Source organism: Bactrocera dorsalis, chromosome 1 (genome assembly GCF_023373825.1).
Source record: "Bactrocera dorsalis isolate Fly_Bdor chromosome 1, ASM2337382v1, whole genome shotgun sequence".
NCBI classification, from domain to species: domain Eukaryota; kingdom Metazoa; phylum Arthropoda; class Insecta; order Diptera; family Tephritidae; genus Bactrocera; species Bactrocera dorsalis.
The window spans coordinates 49,563,052-49,579,577 of NC_064303.1; the positions used below are offsets into that span (position 1 = coordinate 49,563,052).

The 16,526-nt window shown below is 46.1% G+C and overlaps 1 protein-coding gene across 1 annotated transcript; it reads left to right on the forward strand.

The window, feature by feature from the left end:
* The first annotated feature begins 13,253 nt into the window (after positions 1-13,253).
* On the forward strand, positions 13,254-14,305 carry LOC125777721 (uncharacterized). Its single transcript, XM_049453047.1, has 2 exons — positions 13,254-14,228; positions 14,282-14,305. The coding sequence occupies exons 1-2, from the start codon at positions 13,257-13,259 to the stop codon at positions 14,303-14,305; spliced, it is 996 nt and encodes a 331-aa protein (XP_049309004.1). The 5' UTR covers positions 13,254-13,256.
* The last annotated feature ends 2,221 nt before the right edge of the window (positions 14,306-16,526 follow it).

Sequence of the window (16,526 nt, forward strand, 5' to 3'; positions counted from 1 at the left end):
ATAATCTGACACAGCGATCACCAGTCACCTACTGGTAGCCAAGGTAAAGGTGGCTCCGCTAAAAGCAATAAGTCTGTCACGACTAGAACTTGTGGTACTAGCCAAACTAGTATCCATGGTGCAAACGCATCTAAATATGACAAAATATAAATTGTATCTCTGGTCTGACTCCGAAATTGTATTAACCTGGTTAGAAAAACCTCCACATGCATGGAAGACGTATATTTCCAATCAAACGTCTCAAATCCTTGACCTAGTGGGTTCAGCCACTTGGCGACACGTGGCCAGTGCTGACAATCCTGCTGACCTAGGTACAAGGGGGTGCAAGCCTCTGCACCTTACAACCACCACTCTTTGGTGGAATGGCCCTCGATGGTTAATAGAATCCCCCGATTCTTGGCCGCGATCGCCCATACGCAATATAATTGCCCCGAAAGTCGAAAAATCGACTCTTTTCGCACGATATTGGATGATACTGACATCCTTGAGCGATTTTCATCATAGCCTTGAGCCCTCACGGTAATCGCTTACATGCTCAAATTCATAGAGCGACTCAAACTTAGAATTAAGAGAATACGCACAGTATATCCCCAAGGCGATACATTGACGCACCTAGACCTAGAAAAGGCAAAGGTCGCTCTTATCACTTATACTCAGTCGCGCCACTTCAGCTGCGAGATGTCACTACTAAGAGAATCGAAGTCGATTGACAAAAAGAGCTCACTCTTAGTACTAAATCCATTTCTGGATACGAAAGGTCTGCTTCGTGATCGGTTTGCTAACATATAACGAACGCCATCCTCTAATAATACCAGAGAAGTCTCGACTTGCAACATTGCTACTCAAGTATATACATATACTAATGTTGCACGCGGAACATCGCCTAATGCAATATATAATCCGCCAAGAGTTCTATATTCCCCGACTTAAGCCTCAAATAAAAAAGTGCATTTTCATGTGCAAGATCTGCACTATGCATAAACAGAAGATGAGAACGCAGATTATGGCAGCACTTCCACCGGAACGCTGCATCTTTGCTCTGCCTTTCACTATCACAGGTATTGATTTTGCTGGGCCTTTTCAGATAAAGGCGTCCATGCTAAGGTCTCCCACACTAATGAAAGGCTACGTGGCTGTCTTTGTCTGTTTTACGACAAAAGCAGTGCACCTCGAGCTATGTACTAATCTGACAAAAGAGGCTTTTCTCGCGGCATTTGCTCGCTTCGTCGGACGACGCGGTTTCCCGTCCAAACTTATGAGCGACAATGGAAAACCCTTTATCGGAGCTCAAAGAGCCACAGAAAAACAGTTTGTGGACTTTATTAAACAAGTCTCCCCTGAGATTGTACAAAAGTACGCTCCCCAGGGCATTAATTGGCAATTCATCCCCCGAAGAGCTCTTCATATGGGTTGTTTATGGGAATCAGCTGTAAAAAACTTCAAGTCCCACTTTAAAAAGGTAGCTGGAAACTACAAATTTAATTATGAAGAATTTACAACACTATTACCATTGAAGCCGTTATCAATTCACGGCCACTAACAACACTCTCGCAAGATCTCTCAGATCTTACAGCCTCCAGTGCATTTTCTCAAATGAGCACCCATTCTGGCCACACCTGAGCCAGGCGTGGAGTCGCTGTCCTTATTAAATCGATGGGAGAGAATTAAAATTCTCCATCATAATTTCAGTCGCAGATGAAAAGAAGACTATTTAAAGGACCTCCACAAGAGGTATCGATGGAAATAATCAGAAAATGCGCCAAAGCTTGGAGATTGTGTACTGATTAACGACGATTGTCTCCCACCTACCGAGTGGCGACTTGGCCGTATAGAAAAGCTCCATTACGGCTCAGACGGTCACATTCGGGTAGTTGATCTCCGTACTCAAAGCGGAATACTAACCATACCGCTGGTTAAATTATGCTTTCTACCAACCGCGGATAATAGCGAAATTCCGATACTAAATAATGCCGAAACACAAATGAAAATAAACCAATAAAACCGCAACCCGCAACAATCCGTTAAAAATAACAATAAAAATTACAAAAAAATGGTCGGTCAATACGACGCCCCAGTCATGCCACATAACGTGGCACAATCACATTCTATTTATATACTACCATGTATATTCAAATACAATTTTTTACAGAGATCAAGATGGACGTGGACATGCCTACAATCCCAACACCAACTGTTCGGTCGACAACCAACGGGGCACGTACTGGGCCTACTCCTCCGTCCCGCCCAACCAATGCTACTGTTTCGACTGCCGCTTCTGGTAGTGGCTCACGAGCAACCCCATCAACGCCATCCGCTCAAGTCGAGCCGCGACGCATCCGATGCCCGCCATGTCGCCGGAAACACCGACTACAGCACTGTGGGCTCTTTAAGGAGTTATCACCAACCCAACGCCAGCGGGTTGCCCAGGCAAATGAGCACTGCCTCAACTGCCTGTCGCACACACATGTAACGCAAGAGTGTGCTTCCGACGATTATGCCGCTGCTGCACAGGACCCCACAACGCGATGTAGGTCGACAAGCTGCCTCAAGCACGGGTAGCTCAAGGCAAGCAAGCCGGACGGTACGACGCCGAACTACTGCAGCCCGGTCTGATGGCGTCCGCACCACGTTGCACCAACCAGACGTCGTCCAAAAGTGCCACAGCATCGCCCCGCTACTGGACTCAGCAACGTAGTGGCAACACTTCAGCAATTGCAGAGATTGCTAGGCTGAATACTCGCTTAGGGGGGCCGGGATGGCTAAATGAGATAAGCCGTCTCCCCCTAATGCCACTACGCCAATACACCACACACACAGAACCCACATTCCACAGGACACACACATCAACACCACCCACACGCGAGAGGACATCCGCACACGCAAACCCATACCACACTGTCAAAAGGGTCAACTTCAAAAGTTTGATCAGTCTCGTTACGATCTGCAAACGAAGTATACGCATCGCCGCCTGATTCTCGCTTTCTCGATCGTCGCCTGCCCTAGATTATCGTCAGTGTGCTTAACATATTTTTAAAACGGATATTGTGAATTTTCTAATCATATACATACATACATTCAATCATATACATCATACTCGTATTTACAAGTAAAATATAAGAATACAATTGAATACAACCGAAGCCGGGTGTTTTATTTAAGACAAGAGATAAAATAAAGTGGTAAGAGTCTTACGGGTAAGGTGAAGTGCGCAATTACCTAAATAGTAGCATATGCCAATATAATACTAGATCGTAATATCTTACATTTCATAATTAAATATCCTGAACCTAGCTCAGTTTGCAAAAAGCTAACTCTTTTTCCTGTCGAAGATAATGACACAATAACATTTCGCTAAAAGCAACAACGTCACAGATTGCAACGATAAGATCCTGACAATTGCACCAACACATTTACGAAGTGCTCAAAAACTACGCTCCGGTGGCACGGCGCATTGCAATATCTATTCCAGGCATCTAAAACCGTTGAAAGTAGTAGAGGACGGTATCATCATTTTAAATTTATTATAAAAATTGACAACAGTTCCGGAAAAACCATCCATGGCGCATTTTTGGTGACATACGAAGAAGAAGTCGAAATAAATGGGTCTCTATTCTCATATATGAAGAATGTTGTTGGACGACACCCCGGCTCAACGACATCGGCGTTCTTGAATATCACTGGTCATAAAGAAATTCTGAGTCTATCGTACCTACAAAGGCTTAACATCAAAAAACTACGATATATTGGAGACATAGGTAAAATGGTGACAACAAAGCCTGCAACGTTCAGCGTGGCTATCCTTCTCATCATATTTTATATCTTGAGGGTGCTCCAAAAATTAAAAGAAATTATTTTTATTGACAGCCTGAGTAAGCCCGAAGACGGCGTACATTTAGAAGAGGAGGAAATAACTCAAGTAGATCATCCACAGATGAAGAACTTACGCCTGGCTTGAAGGAACAAATTCCTTATCTCACGCCAGCCACTGCGTTGGTCGCTTGATGCTATTATTAATGTAACAGAAGATATTGAGGAGGTTTGTTAATCTGCAAAAAAATTCGCCTTGATTTCCATATAAACATATGTAGATTAAAAGAGTTATTCTTAATTAAAATATTTGTCAAATAAGAGTTGACTTGTTGAAGCGCCAAAATTAACCAAACTAAAAATTGTGTATCGCCTTTTTTCTTTTAACATATTAATATTTCAATAAGCTTGAAAGTCCGATAGTTTTTCTCTTTCTTTTTTACGCTTTCTCCCATTCAATCAAAAAATGCACAAAATATAACAGTGTTGGTGAACAGCAGGAAATGTTTCAATGTACATATCATGCTCCTGTTCGATTTAGCCTTTCGGACAACTCCCGTCAAATATCTGTTATCTGACCCTAAAGTCTCAACTCGCTCACTTATCTATAAACAAGCATTTCTAGAGGAGACCGTTTTATTAAAAAGCAAACACTGGAAATTTTTATTTACAGATGGGTCCAGAAATAATAATAGAAAATCTTTTGCAGTAGTCCATGAAAATGATGATCTGATAGTAAACGGAATTTCACTAGATCAAACGTCACCTTACAGGCTGTACTGAAATTCAAGGTGTCCTAAGCGTGTTGCAACTCGTCTCCAAAAAAAGCCATGAACTTATTTTCTGCATAGATAAGAAAGCATAACTACATGGAGTTCATAACAACTAACTAAACTTCAAAAAAAAAGCTCATATGTATCAAAGGTTGATATAAAAGGAAACGAGCTAGAAGATAAGCAGCCATAGCGGCCTCAACATCTCAGCTATTTATTCCATTCCTGAAAAAACGAATCAGAAGTGAGATATTATAAGACGTTCTTAAAAGCCCAATACGCAATAACAAATGTTTTATTAGACACACCCGTCTTACACATCTTCACTTGATGAAGAAGGAGCCACAGCCGAAGTGCAATTTTTGCAACTCATCCCCTTTAACAATCACCTATATCCTAAAGAAATGTCAATCCTTAAATCTCCTCCGATCCACCATATTTCTTCAAGATCCCATATTCATACTAAATACCCCAAATGTAACCGATAGCCCTAGTTGCTAGAGTTTTTTTCACATTTATTGTAATTTCAATTATAATAAATAATAATAATAATTTTATAGTTTAAGTATTATCAACATAGTACCTTACACGTTTTTGTTTAATATTTAAGTACAATTTTTCTACCAGAAATAATTACAAATAATACCAAAAAATAACAGTATTGAAATTATTTTAATTTTCGTGTTTATAAAAATAATGTTTGTATTTGAAATAAGAAAATATTAAAGAAGTAATGAAATACCTGAATATACTCGTCCATTGTTTCTATAATGGCTACCCCCAAGTTTCAATTAAGGTGTAAGATGCGCGGAGATATTGCTGTTAAAAATTTGAAATCTTCAAAACTTTCGTCTGATGACATGTTTCATGTGGCGTAATTGCGTCTCTCATAGAGGAGTTTTTTTTACTATTAATCGCGTATCTCATAGAGGAGTATTTTTCTATTAAAGACTCTATCATGGACGGAGTTCTTTATAATTTTAATTACTGATGCGTAAAAGATTTTTAAATTTTTGCATAGAGTTTGCTTGCACCTTGACCCCTGCGAATGGTAGGCACCTTGTCGCGGTGCAGGGGCTTAAACTGCAACACAGTACCGCATCTTCCAACCGTCATGGGTGGTGCTAAATAGCATCTATCCTAGGGGTTGGCAGAAGCTGCATGTGTGCGGCAACCAAGAGCTACCACCTTCTAATTCATGGTGTTATGCGACTCCCGTGCCCATTGGATGATTTGCAACACCGGGCTGCCTTGAGAAGTAACGGTGGCCTTACCGCGTCAAGGGGCTCTGGCGCGGCGAACCTTTGGGATTCCCCTTCATAAGAATGTACCAGTAGGCCCACAATATGGGCGGAATGGTAGTAAGAACCAGTAGGAGCAACAAACGACAAGCCACAACAACAGTAACAACAGCAAATACCTGTAGCAGCACAAGTACCGGAGGTAAGAGCGGTCCAGTGGCTAGAGTGCCTCTTGTAGCGGCACTCAGCGCAGTGCGTCCACCGCGACCATTGTAAGTCTTGCGAGCCCCGCCCCCACAACCCCCTCGAGCAGGATCGACTGCGGAGAGGAGGGTGGTTTCAGCAAAGTAGAATTGAGAAGACAGCGAGGAAACATTCCAGGCACCCCAGAAGCAGGACGCCCAGGAGAACGTTACGACCCACGCACAGCGGGCGTGAGTGGTGCCACTCTCAAGTGGTACTTGAGGTACTTGCAGGACGGAATGACACCAGAGGAAGCTGAGAAGCAGTCTCTAAGTAGGAGCAGGGACAGCAACTCTTCTCCTAACAATGCACGACGCGCAGGTGCTAACGCATCGTCTGCAACCCGACGCAGAAATCGGAGACGTCGCCGAGCCAACGCAGCCTCGTCGGAGGGACGGAGAAACGTATGGCCGGCATCTCAAGATGCACCTAGTCGGTCCGAGAAGAGGAAAAGCGGCCAGATAGCTCCTCAGGAGCCATCAAGGTCGAAGAGGATTAGAAAACACAAACTCCAGGAGGTAAGTGGAAGACGCTCCAACCCAAACACGCCGCCGACGAGAACTGAATCGCAAGTACTTGGAGGCCTCGAGAAGCATCCGGATGGCGGTGATGCCCCGCAACTACCCGGTGGAGGTCCTGAGGTCTGAAGAGCTGACCGCTCTTCAAGACTGCCTGGTAAATGCCCTATTCATGGGTGATAGATACACCGGCTCCTTTAATGGCATTTATTTAAAGGGAGACATGTTAATGGTCGACTGTCAGGACGAGAAGTTGGCTACCTGGCTAACAACGGAGATCACGCCAAAGTTGGAGGGTTGGAAGGGTTCGGTCCTGTGTGTAAAGAGAGGTGAAGATATACCACAATTGCACAACATGTCGATATTCTTTCCCCGGAGTGCGGATAAGACATACGACTTCGCGCTTGGTTAGTAAAGAACCAAAGCGAGGGCTAAAGCACCTCGGTGTGGAAGGTGGTAGCGAGCAGCGTTGAGGGGTCAGCGTGGAACCTCAACATCGCAGTAGACAACGAATCCTACAAGTTCATAAGACAGAAGGGATTCCGACTGAACTTCCGTTTCAGCAAAATGATGATGCGGCCATGGAGGCCCAAGGCAACGCCTACGGTGAGCCAGGATCCTGCGACGGGGACAATCGTAGTACCAACTCGATCCGAAGCGAGCTCAGCTGTGCATGATTCGACTGCCGCTTTGGTTGCAGGAGAACGACACCATCTCGGCTGGACAGGTTGTAAACACCGCCGTTGATAAAGGTAGGCGCAATGAGCTTCCCAACAAGCAGGATGGCATGCTACCATCCACTCACTTCTGGAAGGTCTGGACATGCAGGTTGATGAAGATGGCGGGGACGAAGAGCTGTCTCTCATCGAGCCAATATTGTCAACTCCAGCGCCGGCATAGAAGTTGACCAAGTGAACCTGCATCACACGACAGTAGCCTCGACTCTCATCGCGAAGCGGTTCACCTCGGATAACCTGGGCATCCTCTTAATCCAGGAACCATGGGTGTATAAAGAAGAGGTAAGAGGTAATCTGGGATCTCTCTAGCGAGAGACCCCGTTCTTGCATAGTCGTTGGAACGGATATAGACTTTTTTTGTTTTTCAGAGTTTCTAACGCAGCATCTGGTGGCAGTACAAGTGAAGGACAGGGAAGGTTCGGACTTCGTCCTTGCATTCGCCTACTTTCCAGGAGAGACGGCCCATTAGTCTCACATCCTTCATGCTAAAGGGGATGGAGGAAGTAATAGATAACAACATCAGAACGGAAGCGCTGAAGATCGCACCCTTACATGCCAGACAGCACGCGTACAAAGCGGGCAGATCCACTAACACTGATCTGTACTAACTCACATCTGAGTTGCAAGATTCGCTGGATAACGGCGAGCTTGCGATTTGCGCCTTCCTAGACATTGAGGGTGCTTTTGATAACGCGTCTCTCACTAGCGTGATCAAGGCACTTGAGAGAAGAAACGTAAGGGCTCCAGTATGCAGATGAATAGAAGCCCTACTGCGCCCTAGGGTAGCGAAAACAACAGTGGGAGCTCCTTAAGTTGCTCACCAACAATGGAATCCGCTGTCAAGGATACGCGGACGACATTGTCATAATGGCGCGAAGTAGATTTGAGAACACTCTCTGTGACATTGTTCAAAGGGGCTTAAATCTAGCGGGATGGTGCAACACGGTAGCGTTAAATATTAACCCGGCAAAAACTACCGTGATCCCTTTCAATAGGCGTAGATCACTTCCGGGTTTGAGGTCCCAAAAAATTGGAGGCAGGGAGGTTGAAACAGGTAGCAATACATCTTCTTCTTCTTTACTGGCGTAGACACCGCTTACGCGATTATAGCCGAGTCAACAACAGCGCGCCAGTCGTTTCTTCTCTTCGCTACGTGGCGCCAATTGGATATTCCAAGCGAGGCCAGGTCCTTCTCCACTTGGTCCTTCCACCGGAGTGGAGGTTTTCCTCTTCCTCTGCTTCCCGCGGCGGGTACTGCGTCGAATACTTTCAGAGCTGGAGTGTTTTCATCCATCCGGACAACATGACCTAGCCAGCGTAGCCGCTGTCTTTTAATTCGCTGAACTATGTCAATGTCGTCGTACATCTCGTACAGCTCACCGTTCCATCGAATGCGATATTCGCTGTGACCAACGCGCAAAGGACCATAAATCTTTCGCAGAACTTTTCTCTCGAAAACTCGCAACGTCGACTCATCGATTGTTGTCATCGTCCAAGCCTCTGCACCATATAGCAGGACGGGAATTATGAGCGACTTATAGAGTTTGGTTTTTGTTCGTCGAGAGAGGACTTTGCTTTTCAATTGCCTACTCAGTCCAAAGTACCACCTGTTGGCAAGAGTAATCCTGCGCTGGATTTCCAGGCTGACATTGTTGGTGGTGTTTACGCTGGCTCCAAGATAGATGAAATTATCTACAACTTCAAAGTTATGACTGTCAACAGTGACGTGAGCAATACATACCATGCTGCTAATGTCAGCAGAGGGCTGCGGAAGAGGGAAGCTAATGTCCTCTCCACAGATGGAAGCACTAGCGGAAAACATACCGCCAGCCCTTCTCCCAAAGGATGGCACGACGAAGAGGATAAATTTCAAAAAGAACTTTAGAGTTACTCTAGGCAGCAAGACGGAGTGGAGTGATTCCATGCTGGAAATGCTGCTGGAAAACAGTACCATCCAGTGGTACACTGACGGCTCAAAAACACCGGAGCGTATTGGGCAGGTATTGCGAGACCGCATACTAAGCTGTCCAGGCCAATGGGATGCTTCCCAAGTATCTTTCAGGCTGAAAGTTTTGCTATTTGTCAGTGCGTAGAAGTCAACCTCCGCAACCAGCGCATCGCCATTCTCAGCGATAGTCAAGCAGCACTAAAAGCGATCTCAGCATCTCAGAGATCAAATCGCTTTTAGTAGAGGAATGCATAGAAGGCTAAGCCGCCTATCTTTGTGCAACTGCGTGCACCTAATCTGGGTACCAAGTCATAAAGGGGTAGAAGGAAATGCGAGAGCCGACGAACTAGTCCGCTCTGCGGCAGCGTCCAAGATGATGGGACCAGAACCATACATCGCGGTGGGATCCCACAAATTCCGCCTCCTCGTCGCGATCTACACAGGGTACTGAAAGCTCAGGAAGCACTTGTCCAACATGGGCATAGTGTCCTCCGCCAACTGCCGGTTCTGCGACTTGGAACAGGAAACACCAGCACACCTAATTCTGGATTGTACAATTTGCAAAAGAAGGCTTAAGGCCCTGGGTTCCATACACATAGACAGGGATCACGTCACCTCAGTAGCGCCCAGCAAACTCCTGGAACTATTCAAGCTGCTAGAACTTGGGGAAGGCATGTGATATAGGAGAGGGCACAATAGACCCTAGGTCGCGGTGCATTACCTCATTAATAATCTATCTACCTCTCTATCTTGCTTGCAATTTTTTGAGAAGTGGTACGTGAGAATACATTTTGCATTTTTTATAAAATTGTTTTCACCAAAAGCGTTCCTTCCGTTTTTCCCTTTTTTTGCTTCGCATTTTCCGCGCTCACTGAAATTACAAGTAGCGCTAAAATTTCTTTTTCTGATGTCGCACAAGTGTAGAGTCAACTGACTTGCAACCCGATATGACACAAATCTGCATGCTTATATCCCGCTATTTATCTATTTGTATAGCTTTCTAATCCTTATTAGAAGAGCAAGAGAAAATAAACTTATGTGTGTAAGTATATAAATGTCGTTATATCAATTCTTTAAGAATATGAATGAAGATTGGGAAGTTCTATACAAAATTAAAAAATTAACTATAGCACATAGTAATGATTTTAACTAATTGTAGGATGAATTTAATGATTACTTTGATTTTCCTTCAAGAAACAATTGTTCATTTCATGCTTCTTCGCAAAATCAGGATTGCCACATGCGCATTTTATTGAAACAAATGTATTAAAAATTAGTACTAGATTTCTTTAGAGCTGCATACTAGCACAAGATATTTACCGCAGGAAATTTAGGGTGAATTTAACGATTACTTTGAATTTCCTTCAAGAAACAATTGTTGACATGATAAAATATTTCACCAATACATTTATATTTCGTGTTTTCTTTAATTATCGTTGTGTTACATTTTATGTAGTGGTCTAGAGCGAGGCAACAAATCCCTCCGTTTACATATTTTTTGTTAAGATTTTAATCTGCCCATCCCACGTTTCCAATTGTTAAACGTCAAAACCTCCTGAACTTTAACAGCGCTCTCTCATATCCTATAAGATATTTGTTGGACATCTCTTTGTCTGTTGTAGATCGTTGCTAAAACGTAGCCATGGATAATATGATACGAGACTCTTTGAATCGAGAGAGAGCTGTCAAAACTCGCATTTTTTTTTTAATATTTGCCAATGATGCCACTGCTGAAAAATATTAGATTGGGTATTTAATATTATACAAAACACTAAATTAAACACTTTGAAAATGCAAACATATATAAATGCTAAAATGCAAAATCATTAATTAATTTACATAAACATTTATTTTGCCAAAATATGTTCGCACAGTTCAATGAAATTTCATTTCACACTAAATTCGTCAAGTAATTATAGCGGTTTACTTCTGGCATCCCGCCTTTTCTGAAATCAGCTGATCGAAATTCCCTGTTCTCCTTCGCTGTCAAATAATCAGGGAACGCGTTTGAGAGAAAAATGAGAGCCAATGCGAGAGTCTCGTATCATATTATCCATGACGTAGCCACTAGAAATATCTTTTCAATTTACCTCTGCTATGGTAGGCACCTTGCCGTGGTGCAGAGGCTTAGTCGCAAGGCATACTCGGCGCCCCCCAACCGGCATGGATAGTGCTAACTAGCGCTATTCAGGCGGGTTGTCGGGAGCTGCATGCGTGCGACGACCAAGGTCTACCACCTCCTAATCCAGGGTGTCATGCGACCCGTGCCCATTGGATGATTTGCAGCCAGGAGGTAAATTCGGCTGTATTTTAACGGAGCCTTCCCAACACCGGGCCGAATTGGGAAGTAACGGTGGCCTTACCGCGCCAAGGGGCTGTGGTGTGGCGGACCTTCCCGTTCCCCATATAGACTATAGACCCGACAGCTCACCTTGTTGAGCCAAGGGTCGTACGAACAAGATGAATGACCAAAAACAAAAAACAACAACAACAAAACCGGATTTGATGACGGACAAAGGGCAACGACAGAGGACAACGGTAGCGGACAAGGAGAAGGAAACTGTAGCAGCGGAAGGCAAGGGGGGTCGAGGTGCCAGGCGTAAGCCTAAATACTTTGACGATCTCACGCCAGAGGAGCGCTCGCTGTTCGAGGAGCACGCCAGGGAGGATGACGACGACGTGCCCTCTGGCAGCGGAGCTCACCTGGGGGGTACGCCTGGAGCTGAAGCAGTACCTAGGAGCATCGGCAAATCCCCTGCCGGAGGGTGCAGTGGGTCGGCCTCTGGTGAATCGAGTCGGGCAGAGCCTGACGGCGCTAAGAGGAGAAGGAGGAGAAGGCGCAGAAGAGGTGGGCAACGCCCCCTCCCAGAAGCTGGCCAACCCGGCGGGGGTGGGGATCCACGTAGGAGAGGAATGAGTGGCTCCACCATGAGGTGGTACCTACGCCACCTACATGATGGGAAAACCCCGGAGGAGGCGGAGGCTCTAGCCAGGAGCAAGAGCCAAAGGAGCAACGTCAACCCGGCGACTGGACGCGACCACAATGTGCCAGCTCGCGCGCAGGGCAGCGGCAGCGGCGGCTACGCTGTCCGTGCGGCGGGGCGACAGCAGGGCATTGCCCGCAGGCACAAGCGCCCAGGCCGAAAAACGGAAAAGCGGCCAAATCACGCCACAGGAGCCTCCACGATCCAAGAGGGTGCGGGGCACAGACGTAAAGGAAACCGGGGGCTGCAGGACATCCTCATGGACGAGGTGTGTCAAGGAGTGGACTACACGGCGTCCTTCCTGGGCATCGACTTCAGGGGAGGTAAGATGCAGGTAGACTGCCATGACGAGTCGTCCGCCAACTGGCTGAGGGAGCACGCTCCAAAGCTGGGAGGCTGGACGGGCCCTGTCCTCTGTGCGAAGAGGGTGGAGGACGTGCCAATCATGCACAGCATGACAGTATTCCTCCCTCGGTGTGGGGACAGGTCCTACGAGTACGCCCTGAGTCTGGTGAGGAACCAGAACAGGGGGCTCAGTATCTCGGCCTGGTGTGTCGCCAGTAGTAAGAAAGAAAAGCTAGGCGATATGGAGGGTTGGAGGTTGAACGTGTTTATTGACGACGAGTCATACAAGTACGTTCGGGCCGCGGGCTTCCGCCTGTTCTACAGGTATAGCACGGTCGTTATGCGGCCATACAAGACTGCTGACGCCGGGAGCAAGGAAGCCAAGACGCCCGCGCCTCCACAGGACAAAGGCGTCGTTAGCCAGGCAGTGCCGGTATCCGCCCCGGAGGAAACGAAGATGGAGGTGGACGAGTCGTCGGAGCAGCCCTGCGGGAGCAGGACTGAACTGGCAGTGCCAGGGCCGACTACAGACGTCGCCGACGATGGCCGGAGCATGGGGCTACCCTCAACACAGGAGCTCCTAGACGGACTTGGAGACTCAATCGACAGCAGCGCGGTTGACGGCAGGGTGGAGGATCTTTCCCTCCTCGAGCCCAACTTATGATGGCCGTCAACATGGAGATTGCCCAAGTGAACCTGCATCATGCGGCGGCAGCCTCAGCTGTCATAACAAGCAGGTTCACTGCGGAAAAACTGGGCACGCTGCTGATCCAAGAGCCTTGGATCCATAAAGGAGAGGTAAAGGGCCTCAAGACGGAGGCAAACAAGGTAATCTGGGACCTCTCAAGCGAGAGGCCTAGGACGTGTATAGTTGTCAGAAGCAATATTGATTTCTTTTGCATTTCAGAGTTTCTGACGCAAGACTTGGTGGCGGTGCAGGCTAGGGACAGTGAGGGCAAAGACTTCGTCCTAGCCTCAGCATACTTTCCGGGAGAGGCAGCAACGGCACCCGCGGAGGCGGTGGAAAGGTTGGTGGAGCACTGTAGGCTGCACAAGCTCCCGCTTATCATCGGCTGCGATGCGAACGCCCACCACACGGAATGGGGCAGCACCGACTGCAACGCGAGAGGTGAGTCCCTTTTAGAATATCTAGTAGGTAGAAATTTAGCGGTAGAGAATGTAGGGTGCGAACCCACATTCGTAACTATAAGCAGGAGGGAGGTGCTGGACATCACCCTCAGTAATGAGCCGGCAACAGGGATGGTCTCGCAGTGGAGAGTCTCAACGGAGCCCTCCCTGTCGGACCATAGAATTGTAAGGTTCGTGCTGAGGGCAGAGGTCAAGCTATTCCCTCCTAGACGCAACCCTCGAAGGACCAACTGGGGTACCTTCAAGGAGAGGCTGGACGATGAGTTAAGGAGGAAGGGGCAGACTGACAATAGCGCCACAGAGGCCCAGGACACCGCTCCATATGTCACGATCGGTCGCACAATCATGGTATACAACCACCTGACAATCCTAGGCTTGCAACCCCAGGATTTACCTGCCAGCCGATTGCACACCATTAAAGCCTTTGTCGCCTTGACCAAGGTTTGGTCCACATGCTGCTTCCACCGCAAAGTGGAATCCAGAGTGAGACCAAGATATTTAACATTGCTGGTCATCTCAATCACTCTCCCCCCAAGTGTGAGGTTTCTAAGCCCGGGTAGGGATCTTCGCCTTGTAAAAGGGACGATGGTAGTCTTCGAGGGGTTGATGCTGAGATCAACTCCCCTGCACCACTCCTTTGCCAGATCCTAATTCTGGATTGTACAATTTGCAAAAGAAGGCTTAAGGCCCTGGGTTCCATATACATAGACAGGGATCACGTCACCTCAGTAGCGCCCAGCAAACTCCTGGAACTTCCGTTCCGATCGTTCCTTCCGTTTTTCCCTTTTTTTGCTTCGCATTTTCCGCGCTCACTGAAATTACAAGTAGCGCTAAAATTTCTTTTTCTGATGTCGCACAAGTGTAGAGTCAACTGACTTGCAACCCGATATGACACAAATCTGCATGCTTATATCCCGCTATTTATCTATTTGTATAGCTTTCTAATCCTTATTAGAAGAGCAAGAGAAAATAAACTTATGTGTGTAAGTATATAAATGTCGTTATATCAATTCTTTAAGAATATGAATGAAGATTGGGAAGTTCTATACAAAATTTAAAAATTAACTATAGCACATAGTAATGATTTTAACTAATTGTAGGATGAATTTAATGATTACTTTGATTTTCCTTCAAGAAACAATTGTTCATTTCATGCTTCTTCGCAAAATCAGGATTGCCACATGCGCATTTTATTGAAACAAATGTATTAAAAATTAGTACTAGATTTCTTTAGAGCTGCATACTAGCACAAGACATTTACCGCAGGAAATTTAGGGTGAATTTAACGATTACTTTGAATTTCCTTCAAGAAACAATTGTTGACATGATAAAATATTTCACCAATACATTTATATTTCGTGTTTTCTTTAATTATCGTTGTGTTACATTTTATGTAGTGGTCTAGAGCGAGGCAACAAATCCCTCCGTTTACATATTTTTTGTTAAGATTTTAATCTGCCCATCCCACGTTTCCAATTGTTAAACGTCAAAACCTCCTGAACTTTAACAGCGCTCTCTCATATCCTATAAGATATTTGTTGGACATCTCTTTGTCTGTTGTAGATCGTTGCTAAAACGTAGCCATGGATAATATGATACGAGACTCTTTGAATCGAGAGAGAGCTGTCAAAACTCGCATTTTTTTTTTAATATTTGCCAATGATGCCACTGCTGAAAAATATTAGATTGGGTATTTAATATTATACAAAACACTAAATTAAACACTTTGAAAATGCAAACATATATAAATGCTAAAATGCAAAATCATTAATTAATTTACATAAACATTTATTTTGCCAAAATATGTTCGCACAGTTCAATGAAATTTCATTTCACACTAAATTCGTCAAGTAATTATAGCGGTTTACTTCTGGCATCCCGCCTTTTCTGAAATCAGCTGATCGAAATTCCCTGTTCTCCTTCGCTGTCAAATAATCAGGGAACGCGTTTGAGAGAAAAATGAGAGCCAATGCGAGAGTCTCGTATCATATTATCCATGACGTAGCCACTAGAAATATCTTTTCAATTTACCTCTGCTATGGTAGGCACCTTGCCGTGGTGCAGAGGCTTAGTCGCAAGGCATACTCGGCGCCCCCCAACCGGCATGGATAGTGCTAACTAGCGCTATTCAGGCGGGTTGTCGGGAGCTGCATGCGTGCGACGACCAAGGTCTACCACCTCCTAATCCAGGGTGTCATGCGACCCGTGCCCATTGGATGATTTGCAGCCAGGAGGTAAATTCGGCTGTATTTTAACGGAGCCTTCCCAACACCGGGCCGAATTGGGAAGTAACGGTGGCCTTACCGCGCCAAGGGGCTGTGGTGTGGCGGACCTTCCCGTTCCCCATATAGACTATAGACCCGACAGCTCACCTTGTTGAGCCAAGGGTCGTACGAACAAGATGAATGACCAAAAACAAAAAACAACAACAACAAAACCGGATTTGATGACGGACAAAGGGCAACGACAGAGGACAACGGTAGCGGACAAGGAGAAGGAAACTGTAGCAGCGGAAGGCAAGGGGGGTCGAGGTGCCAGGCGTAAGCCTAAATACTTTGACGATCTCACGCCAGAGGAGCGCTCGCTGTTCGAGGAGCACGCCAGGGAGGATGACGACGACGTGCCCTCTGGCAGCGGAGCTCACCTGGGGGGTACGCCTGGAGCTGAAGCAGTACCTAGGAGCATCGGCAAATCCCCTGCCGGAGGGTGCAGTGGGTCGGCCTCTGGTGAATCGAGTCGGGCAGAGCCTGACGGCGCTAAGAGGAGAAGGAGGAGAAGGCG